We start from the raw sequence: 11,714 nt of genomic DNA, 5'->3' as shown, positions 1-11,714 counted from the left end.
ATGTGAATAAATCACATTCAATTAATGAAAAAACACGTTTAAGCTCTTCTTGAAACTTTTTCTTCTTTACTCGCATAATTAGACCATTGGATAAACGGAAATGATCAAAGAAAATTCGGCTTCCCTCACTTGTTGTCTATAATTGAATGGTAGTAAGTTGTTAGTTCGCCATTGATGACATGTTAAAAAGGATGATTGTTTGGTATTAGTCTGAGTCAAAACATGCAATGATCCCCATTGAAGTCTCATGGTAAACGCATTTAGGCAAAGAAAGAACAGGGCCAGCCTAACTTCATGTATGAGAGTTGAGATGGGTTGGCATGAGTAGTCATATTCAACCCAGCGTTGGTTTTGCACCAATCACAACTGTCTCAATTCTCATGATGCTTGTTGCCTTTTCAACTTCCTTTACATCACGAGTTGTACCATTCGACCTTATCTTTCTACAAGCCCACTTGACCTCGTTGCCATGAAGAAACATAAAATATGAATTTTCATCATGAAAATGGAAATTGATTTGGTTCGAGATGTTTATATATATATATATATATATATAATTATATTTTATTTTTCTAGTTAAAATATTTGCTACGTTATAAGTTTGAAAATAAAGTTGAGATGCGGCCAGGAACCCTGTACCCATGAAGTGTGGAAACGAATTTTTCATATAATTCCCAATCAGCAAGGAGCCCTGTATCCATTATGTGTGAAAATGAGTTTTCTGTATTGTTAGTGCAACCGCACTGTAATTGGCATAATTTTACACATAATCAAAGTGACGTGGTAACCTGTGTGATATGACATAATTGATGACATGACAAGGCATGGTGACATGGCAAGGAGTCTTGACTTAGAGGCAAAAATCTTGAAAATCTTGGAGAAACTATTTTTAATAATATGTTATAACTTGAAGACAAGATTATTTCAAGACCATATTTAGGAGATTTGATTGGAGACTAAATATGGGTGGAGCTTAATTAAGGAAATACCTATCAATGGTATGATTGAAGGCTATTGAAGGCATGATTTGAATAAACCTTAATCGGTATGATGGAAGACTATTAAGGGCAAGATTTGAAGACATGCCTATTGTTGCCATGATTGAGATGATTGATTGAAGACCTATTATTGGGAAGATTTGAAGACCAAATTTGGATGAATTGAAAATTAAGTTTGGAAAGTTTCGTGAAGATATACAAAGATGTGCGCCCTTTACAAGAGGACTACGTGATGAGAAACTGAGGCAATAGGCTAGTTGCATGTAGTTGGGATCAGGAGATCAGGCTGCACCGACTCGGACTAATCATGACTGGGAGGTTGATGGGTCTTGAGGTCGTTTGCAACGTAACCAGAACTCAGTTAAGTCAGCAGTCATGGCCATGCTGCAATTCATGTTACATCAGGAGTTGCAATTTGGAAGGTTTTTAAATTAGTAGCGGCGGAGATTCTAAAAGAGGTATGTGCTATATTTGGGACGTTGAAGCTTCTATATAAGCTACCTTACTCTAAGATTGGGTGTGTCTCTTGTGGAGTAGAGTGTGTGAGCACAAGACAATCTAGAGAGGGTACTAATCTTTATTGTTGGGAGAGTGAGTGACAAGTGTTTGTACTCATCTATTTTTATCTTTTTTAGTGGATTGTTTATTTCTGAGCTTGACACTCCAGATGTAGGCGAATAGACGCTGAACTAGGTTACTGATCTTGTGTGTCTCCTTCTTGTTTGGTTATGTGAACTTGCATGAGTGTTTGAGTGTCTTCCAAACCACAAATCACATCGGCGGAACTAATATATATAATTCTCAATCAATTGTGCATTTTGCACTCATTACGTGTGAAAGTGAATTTTTCATATGATTTTCAAATGGACATTAAAGGTCAATTACGGACACGGATTAGAGATTAAAAAAATGAGAGACTAAAAAAAGAATTATAAATGAGAGTGTACATATATATCAAATAAAAATATTTTTTTATTGTTGATTTATCAATTTTCTTGAGTGAGGTTTTCCAAGTGACCCGAGCTGATGAATAAAAATAATACTCTCCGCAGTGCGGACCAACTCAAATACAAAATATACTAGGTGACAATATTATCTAATATCATCAAATGCTTCCAAGTACTGACTTTATTCTAACAGTTAGAAATAATATTAGTCCCAAACCAATCCCATTGGCCTTTTTAATCACAAACCCATTAATTAAATAGAAAAAATGCGTACCATTTAATAAATCTGGTTTCCTAGTTTGGAAAGGTTTAATCAGAGGACCCCCTAAGCACACCCCACCTGAGTGTGACTTTCAAGACTTCATTGAGTTGTTTAATTGCTTTTAGGCAGGGGCGTGTGGCCGAAATCTCTTTGGTTTAGAAAGATGGGAGAATAAAACGAATGGGACAAACGAGAACCGCAACACTTGATGTTGGATTGTATTTGTATTTGTTTAGGCTCCGCACGTGATCTTAATCAGTGTCACAACGGATTAATAAAGTTTCTTAAAAATTTAGACAAAATCTCATAATATTGATTTGAACAGTCACTAAGCATGAGATGATATGACTTACAAGCAGAATAAAGAGGGTTTGGTAACCCTACCAATTTCTCTTTTTGGGATTTAATTATTAAAGTTAAGATATTTAATAGTTATTTTTTTAAAAAAAATACTAATTAAAATGTATAATTGAATAAAAAATTAAATGTACTCTATGTAAAGTTTTCTTTATGAACAGTTTCAAACATTTTATGAATTAGTATTATTATCCTAACATTTTATGAATTAGTATTATTATTCTAAATGCAGGGTCTGGATAAAGTAGCTTTTATATTCCAATAAACTCATGAGATGGAAATACACCATATTTGTTTGTTGAGTGACCACTATTGGTGTAGTAGAATATTATAAAAATAATGACTAAATAGACCCAGAGTTGAATTTTTAGATCAATAATACTATAGTAATATTGCGTACACACTATAGATTATTGTGTAAAATACATTTAATGTTCATTAGTCCTATGTTGGAAAATATCATTTCTCTCCCTTTAAGATTTGCATGGCAGAGAAATTTATTAACCCGATGTAGTTTCTGAAAAAAATTTTGGAAGTACACATAGTAAAATTTTAATCACCATATATGATATTTACCTAACTTAATAAATTCAGAGGGATAATTAAACTATAGTAACTGATGCATTTGTGTATTTATTTTTCTTTTCACATTGACTTGTGAGACGGTATTGATATTTCTCTTCTTGATAAAAAAAATAAAAAAGTATTTGTCTGTGTACAAAATTGTATCCGAGAAAAATTAAATGCCGGCTTTTGCGTTGTACGGGTAGCAAGTGATATATATATATATATATATATATATATAATTATATGATTTGAAAGAGTGAAATTCTTTTTGAAAGGAAGATTCCACCGGCATGTGGAGACTGAAAATAAATATTTTAAAATTTACTTTTACATAATAATAAATATTTATTAATAGGGAAAATTATTTTTAAGTCCCTGAAACTTTTTAAACTTCCTCCGAGGTCCTTCTGACAAAATTAAAGTCCCCATTCATCCTTTATTTATAGTTTTTGTACTCGTTCGTCCCTTCCGTCACCCCAATCTGTGATATTTTTGTTTAATCCCAAAACTACCCTTGAAAAAGTTTGGAGGTAATAATGACACCAAGTCAAATCACAACATGGCTATTGTACTGCAAACTTGCTTTGGAAGTTGCATTCTTCTTCTACTTGTATCTTGATGAAGAAGCTGGTGTTCTGGTCCATATTGTTTCCATTCTTGAGCCTCTTCATGTAAAGAACCAATTCTATCTTCGTTCGTCGTCTCCGTCTCCCCAGTCCGGAGAAGCTATCCAGTGCAACATTACACCAGCTGCAAGGATCTCATCTTGAGCATACCGTATGTTAACGATATCGTCTACCTAAAGATTTTGTTCATATTATTATCTTATTTTTATCAACCACCATGTTCAGAAGGTGGCAGTTTATGACTAAAGGTTTTTTTGTTTTGTTGCTGCAGTGGCTTAATGGACATGTTTTACACTGTTGTGAAATATAAGGGAGAGGGTTGTGTGTTAGATTTAACCATCTTGAGTGGGTGGGAATTATTATTGGAAGAAATATGTACGTATTGGCACCTTCAAGCTTCATCGGTCAAAGTTAAGTATATAATTCCAGATGAGCAGAAGACAATGGCTTCCATTAGTTCCGAAGATGACTTCCAAACAATGTGCAACATTCACCGGTTATTCAAAATAAACGTGGTTGATATGTTGGTAGAGACTGTGGATAGTAACATAGAAGACAACTCTGGGTCATCGAGACCATCGTAAATATCATATATCTTTTATTCTTTCATTTTTTGTAAATCTCTGCTTACGCGATAGATGTTGTCCTTCTATTCGATTTTAATGGTGTACACATGTGATACAGTGATTGTTATCGTTTGGTTTTTTGCGCATTAAAAACATTTTTCGTATTTATTCACTTTAGATTGTAGTTAGTTTTCGGTTTTTCTAGTTTAGATTTTTGCTTTCTCGTTAAGATTTTTGGTAGTAAGAATTCAATTTTACAGTGTTTCTGTTTATTTATTGAACTAACAACTTACTTTTTCCATCATACTAGAGAAACATTGTCAATGCTACCGCCCAGCTTTTACATGGAGGACCTTTAACAATAAGTAATCCGACAAGAGATTCGAAGTCGAGTTTACTATGATTGGTCATCGTTTTGAAAATGCGAAAGACTTTAAGGATGCATTGTGTGACTTAGCCGTCAAACGCAATTTCAACTTTCGGTTCATAAAGAACGATAAAGATAGAGTGACTGTGACATGTGCTGATGAAGATTGTCAATGGCGTGTTCATGCCTCAAGAGACTGAAACCTTCCTACATTCAGGATTAAAACAGCACAGCATGAACACACATGCGGTGGGGGCATCAACACACCATTTCACCCGAGAGCATCAAAGAAATGGGTTAGTAGGAAGGTAGTAATGAAATTACGTGATCGGCCTCTATACCGAGCAGTGGATATACAACGAGATATATTACGTGACCACGGTGTTCGTCTGCCGTATAAAAAAGCCTGGATGGGTAAAGAGTTAGCAAAGGGAATTCTTCATGGCAGTGATATAGCAAGCTATGATCTGTTGGTATGGTATGCAGCCAAAGTTTCTGAAACTAACCCGGTAGCGTCGCTATTATGTGAAATCGATGGAGAACGATTCAAGTGTGGGTTTTTCTGTTTTCGTGCTTCTCTTGATGGTTTCAAGCGGGGTTGTAGGCCTATGCTTTTTCTAGATGGAACTCACTTGTTGGGCAAATATGGCGGTATCCTTCTTGGTGCAACAACCAAAGATGGAAATGAAGGATTTTTTCATTTGACGTTTGCTATCGTGGATAATGAAACTGATGATAACTGGACATGGTTTACATCAACTTTGGGTGATGCAATATACGGTGATGACGACTACACCAACATAATCACATTCATCTCGGATCGGTCGAAAGGACTTGTAAATGCTATTGCGAAGGTTTTTCCTTCATCCCCGCATGCTTATTGCTTTGCGACATCTACATGCAAATTTTCTTAAATCAAATGGGCAGCTAGGAAAGTCATTAAAAGATGAGTCTCGGAGTTTGATTATGAAGATTGCATATGCATGTACGTCTTCGAATATGATGAAGTCATGACGCTCCCCTATTGGCCACATCAGGGACAAGCACACTATTGGATGTTCCGAAATCGGACATGTCACATTGGTGTAATTACTTGTTTAGAGGCCCGGTGGGGTGAAATGTACTCCAACGTTGCGGAATCTTTTAATGCATGGATAAGAGAAGCAGCGACACCTTCACGTGTGTAAGATGGTAGATGCAGATAAGGTGGTACCCATAATAGAATGCAAAGTTGTTACATGCTTTCCCGTATTCATGTTTTTTTTCAACCATTTGCTTTTAATATTGTTCTTTACTATTCTGATTTCGCTTAATCTATTTACTATTAGAGGTTTGAATTCTGTATTTTATATTTCCCTTTCGTTTATCATGTTACTATTTAGTATTAGTAGTTGGTGTTTACAAATTATGCAATGTGTTCTACAGTTTGTACTTGCATTATTACCCCTAAATCCTGTTATATTTTACATTTACTATCGTAATGGTATGCTCCACGGTGCAATTGATACAACCCATGTTCATGTTGTTAGGTTTAAGATGATGAACATGATGTACAACCGACGTAATTGTTGCTTGAAATGGGAATCTCATCTTTGCCCAGTGATACACAAGAAGATTGAAGTGATAGTCGAAGAAAGTAGGTGCTTACTGATAGGTTGTTCAGATGGAGAACAGCTCGAGGTTGTTGACCAACGAGTAATTCGTTAATTTGTGTGCTCGAACATGCTCTTGTCGCTACTGGCGAGTTTTACGAATACCATGTAAGCATGCTTGCGCAGATGATTATGCTAAACCGATACAAATGTCCATCGCTCATTGAACCATACTACACTCACAAATCCTACAAGTTGACATACAAAGAATCGATATTCCCCTGCACTGGATCATGACAAACCGTTGGATGACTCTCGCCAACTCCGTGATTCGACCACCTATCTCAAAGAAAAGGCCCGGTCGTCCCGAGGCAAGCGGATTGAGTCACAAGCATGGCATGTGCGTGAAATACATTGTAGCCATTGCCACTCAATCGGACATAACAGTAACATGTAATGAAGTAATCGCAGTCGAACACTAGGTGTTGTGCATGTTTTTGTTAAACAATGAAATAGGGTAACATGTTTTTGAAAAATCGCTCATCCAACCATATATGTTAATTTGTATATCTGGCCGTGGATGGCGAATTTTGAAGTGTAAATGGTATTTTTCGGTTAGCGATTAATGAAAAATGAACTCGATATCCGTGAAGTAAACAACAAACCACACATATAAACGTAGTCATACATTAATGAGTGAGCATATTTAATTTATAAACAACAAACACAATAATTAGATACGAGTAAGCTTTTATTGGTCGACAAGCATTGAAAGTGATGTATAAAAGCGAGTAAGTCATTTGAGACTAGCATATATGATCGGTAATAGAAAAATGACTTTTGTTGTTAATTTGTATAGCATAAGTTAGTAAGACAAAGATCAAGAATGACCTGTTCTTACTAAAGTAAATATTCAAACACGTGAATGACTGTTCTTAGGGAAGTAAGACGATGCGATGAAGTGAGGACATTCATTTCATGTTAGGCATTTGACTTTTTCAGAGACAATCACTAGGCAGTACTGCTCTCGCATTAATCTCAGGGATGGGTGGCGTGGTTATTAGTCGGCGATTATTTTCTCGGTGGCTTTGTGGTGGCGCATCATCCATTTTTTCTCCATCCTCTGTACTTGCCTCTGACGCTTCCGTAGGCAATGCTAACTGGGGTGTGTTTCGTGTAATGCCATCTGACAAGATGCGTACAACGTACTCTAGTCGCAGATGGGCAACATCTGATTGGGGTACACTGAGTTCCTCGCCATGCAGAAGCTGTTCCATGAAGCGCATCAGGTACACTGGACAATCGACACCGTCCCTCCCTCATTGTGGGCGATTCTGAACATGGGTAAGGGTATCGATGCCGCCTCATTGATATTGAATTTTATTTGCAAACGATCTTCAAACAAGGAACGTCTGCAAAAACACGAAAACCGAGTTACAAAAAGTACCAGAAACTCGAAATGGGTATCAATATTACCATGGCATTTGCTGCATGATCATAAACTGGACTACGATGATGAATAATGAAAAATATGCCTTCTCGTCTTTGTCGAGTACAATAAGATGGTAATGTTTGTTCAAAAGCTAACCGGCATGAAAACAAGTTTCACTCGCCATAATCTTCTAAAAGTCGGGGACATCATTTTTATCAAGACCATCAACTCGAATGCTCCCTCGCCGTGATGAGCAAGCGCCATGGGTCTACAAATTGTGGCGGGTCTATCGAACTCGTGGGGGATTTCTTCAAAGAATCGAGTAACATAAGGACGAACACATCGATGATGTAATCCCGGCACCATAAGTTTACCATCGATTAAAGCATGAAGATGACATCGGGTCGTAGTGGCCCCATACATTACTCCATACGATGAGTCCTAGTATCATATCAAGGAAGCATATGAACAACATATAATAAATATAAACACTTAACAATAAAAATAAACAATTACAATGATATCTAAATTGCTATTTGTAATACTAGCATGCACAAATTGAAACTTGCAGAGAAAATTTGAAAAACGATCAATACACCATGATAGTGAAGGTTTAATTTTGAATTCAATAAGCATAGTGTCAAATTGAACCAGCACAGTGTGAAATTTTGTTGAGGTACTTACTCGTCTATTCTGCTGTTGAGAAACACACTCAATGCCATTTGTTGTAATTTTTTCAGACGACCAAAACCTGAGGGTCATTTTTTTTCTGGAATGAAATCTTTTGGAGGTTCTTTTACGTTCTCATGGCATATATGTAACCCAGTGTCTTCTAAACTGGTGGGGATATCTTGTATTTCCTCTACTGGGGATGGTTCCTTCTCCCCCTCTTTTACAAATAATTTTTCATCATTTTTCAGTTGGGTTAAGGACTCTATGGCATTATCAATGTCATCAGTTGGTTGCTCATTAAGCACACTCATTTGTGATGGAGTTGCACTGTCCTTTTTCTTTCCTTTTCGAAAGTCTTGACATTTTTTTGTTGAGGGAGCAAGTGTTGGGCAAGAGGATTTCATTGCCCTTGAAGCTCGCGTGACTGGTTTCTCATACTGGGACGCTTCAGATACGTCTGCCAATGGGGGTTTCGGTACTCGTGGCTTGGATGCCACTTTCTTGAACTTTTTGGTCGGGGTTCGAGACGGATCATCATGGGGTGGTTGCTCCTCATTCCCCGTTGATGACATCTTCCTTCCTTTCAAGAACTCTTACCTTCGCACGAAGTGCTATCAACTCTTCCATCAAAGTTTCATAGTTCTCGTCTTTTTGTGGCCTTCCTTCATCGGACTTGAGGATAGCGATTCACTGGTCGGACTCCAAGCGTGTGCTATCTCGACCGCCTACTATGCCGACCTTTCGATGCCGGGAGGGCTCCCCCTTCATTTTCCCATCTAATTTCCTTCGCCTTGTCCTCATATACTTAGGTGCTTTCATAGCATCGGATGTCTCTGAAACCATCAATGAGTTATTCCGTTGAACCTTTCCATATCCGAGAAGTTCAATTTCAAATTCTCTGTCGGCCATGAGTGGAACAAACTAGCAGAAGATAACAAACATCAACGAAAACATGTACATTAGAAATTAATACATAAAAAATCTTTGCATAAAATAAACATCTTATATAACATACTGAACATTTATATAAATAAGTAAAACAAGTTTGCCAAATTGTGACATGATTGGTGTGAAACAACATTACAATTGTAAATATTTATTTCATACCGATACTTATGAGTACTATATTGTAATATTAAAACCGAAATTAGAATATTCACGAGTACATGCTAAACTATGCATACCTTCTTGCCCTCTAGTGAATCAATCAAGGCACTAACAGCAGCTTGTTTCTTGTAACTACCAACACCATAACAGAGAATGCGTGGTGTCCTTCCAAAGTGAATCTTCTTCCCGTTACCTGTGACTTCATAAAACCAAATGATTAATGCCATAGTACAACCCCTTACGTATCCTATCCTTGATTGCTTCCCGGCACATCTCTCTTTCACACGAGCGGCTGCGAGAGGTATATCATCCATCATCCATTTATGTGTAGCTTGTGCCCATGCGTACTGTCCTATTGTTGATAGATTGTCCACATAGTGGGGTAACCATGCCGGTGACGAACATGAAGTTGTGGGGAAAAGGACAAATCCTAGAATGTACACTAATAAAAGCTTCACAAAGCTTTCTTCTTTCTTGCTTTCTCTTTTTACCACCATGTTCATTAATGACCTCACTAGGCAGTCCCTGTTTCGGTCTACTCCTTTATTAGTATTCCTCTTCAAATCTGAACGTTCCTTTTTCCTTTTTGAAGTCAATGGCGGTGCCATCACATTGTAATCCTAATATTAATGAAACATCTTCGCCTTGAATTGCGGAAAAACTATCCCCCAAAATGGAATGTGTTGCTCCTTTCATCAAACATCGCATTAATGCATCCAAAACAACTGCGCTCTTGGACTATGGGCTCAATGTCCATGAGGGTGGGTCGAATGGTGTCCTTCGAAGTATATCCCAATGCCTTCGTGTCATCATCTTCTTCAACTAGTTGATGGTATCAACAACTGGTGCTAAATAACGTCCATTCACAAGATTTCCTGAATTGTCACCCATAATCTTCCTAATCACACAAACAAAAACAAAGCGGTCGGGAGTGACATATACTTATTGAATAACAAAGTCATAACCCACTATATCTTTCTCAAACAATATAAATTGCCCATAATATCAACAACAACTCACGAGTGCAAGCAATTGTCATACAGTAATTGAACAGAACAACATAAATGTAAACAATAACCACTGATAGTAATCCTATTCATAATAAAAATGCATGAATCCTAAATGTTAATGATCCATTCACATCTTCTTTGGTTCTAAATGTTAATCATCCATTCATAATACAACTAAAGAGATACAATCTTATCGGTAACAGGATTGTTAGCATTGAACATCAAATACATTTGTAAAATCGGCCCTAAAATAAATTCCACATGTTGATATCAACGTTATTAGAGATTCTGCGACATAAGACATTTGTTTTCATGCATTCGATGCGGATTTATTCATTACAAGCTGAAATTAGGGCACAAACCTATTATACAAAACTAACTACACACTCAAATTTCATGTCTTCGATCAAGAGATTTCAAGGAATTTCGTGGCTTATGAACAATGATAATCCAATTTAACAAAACAATAAACTATAAATGCAAGATAAGACTAACGAAAGGATGTTGGCCTCCAATACCGTCGGCCTCGAACCTTTTTCCCTTCGGGTGTCCAAAGCAGAGGCAAGGATGCTCTCAAGCTTTCTCCTTTTCTCCAGTGAGCACCGACGACCGACGCAGGGGCGGGCTGCGATATGGTCGTTCAATGGAGGAAGGCGAAAAAGCCTTTCTTTTTCTGGGAGAAGAAGAAATGAGTATGGGGATGTGATGTGATGGTTACTTTAACTATTTTACATTTTCAAAATTTTATAACCAACTGAGGGCAATCCCGTTATTTTTACTGCTTTTTAACACCGTTAGTGGACTGTTGGACTTGAAAGTATTTCTATAGAAAAGGGAGGACTTATAAGGGATATGGAAAAGTCAAAGGACTTTTTACTCCATTGACAAAATGGGAGGGATGCTCCATGCAATTCCTCTTATTAATATTAACATATTTTTAAAAAGTAATTATTAATATGTTCATATTAATAATGAAATGCTCAAATATAAGATATTCTATATAAAGTGTTGGCATAGGAATTTAAGAACTTAAGTTCAAATTCTGATGAATATAGTGGTGATAATGAATCCCCAAATATAATAACAGGTTTGCAGTCATAATCCCTAGCCCACACAGTGACTATATATACACTTGTATTTATTAGGAAAAAAATGCAAAGTATTATAAGTCAATTTCAGCGGATGAACTAAACATGGTAAAAAGCACAATA

The 11,714-nt window shown here is 36.8% G+C and overlaps 1 protein-coding gene across 1 annotated transcript; it reads right to left on the bottom strand.

The window, feature by feature from the left end:
• Positions 1-9,073: 9,073 nt before the first annotated feature.
• LOC120277695 lies at positions 9,074-10,101 on the bottom strand. Its single transcript, XM_039284549.1, has 2 exons — positions 9,571-10,101; positions 9,074-9,307 (listed from the first exon to the last, which is right to left on the bottom strand). The coding sequence occupies exons 1-2, from the start codon at positions 10,099-10,101 to the stop codon at positions 9,074-9,076; spliced, it is 765 nt and encodes a 254-aa protein (XP_039140483.1).
• Positions 10,102-11,714: the final 1,613 nt, after the last annotated feature.

The sequence above is a fragment of the Dioscorea cayenensis genome, chromosome 15 (genome assembly GCF_009730915.1).
Source record: "Dioscorea cayenensis subsp. rotundata cultivar TDr96_F1 chromosome 15, TDr96_F1_v2_PseudoChromosome.rev07_lg8_w22 25.fasta, whole genome shotgun sequence".
Lineage (NCBI taxonomy): Eukaryota > Viridiplantae > Streptophyta > Magnoliopsida > Dioscoreales > Dioscoreaceae > Dioscorea > Dioscorea cayenensis.
The sequence above is the reverse complement of the archived record's forward strand: the minus strand, read 5'-3'. Positions and strand labels throughout refer to the sequence as shown.

Excerpts from the sequence above, each read along its gene's own strand:
- LOC120277695 (XM_039284549.1), bottom strand. The coding sequence starts at position 10,101 with ATGGCACCGCCATTGACTTCAAAAAGGAAAAAGGAACGTTCAGATTTG. Across the intron at positions 9,308-9,570 it reads ATTCACTAGAGGGCAAGAAG|TTTGTTCCACTCATGGCCGA; the intron begins GTATGCATAGTT and ends ATCTTCTGCTAG.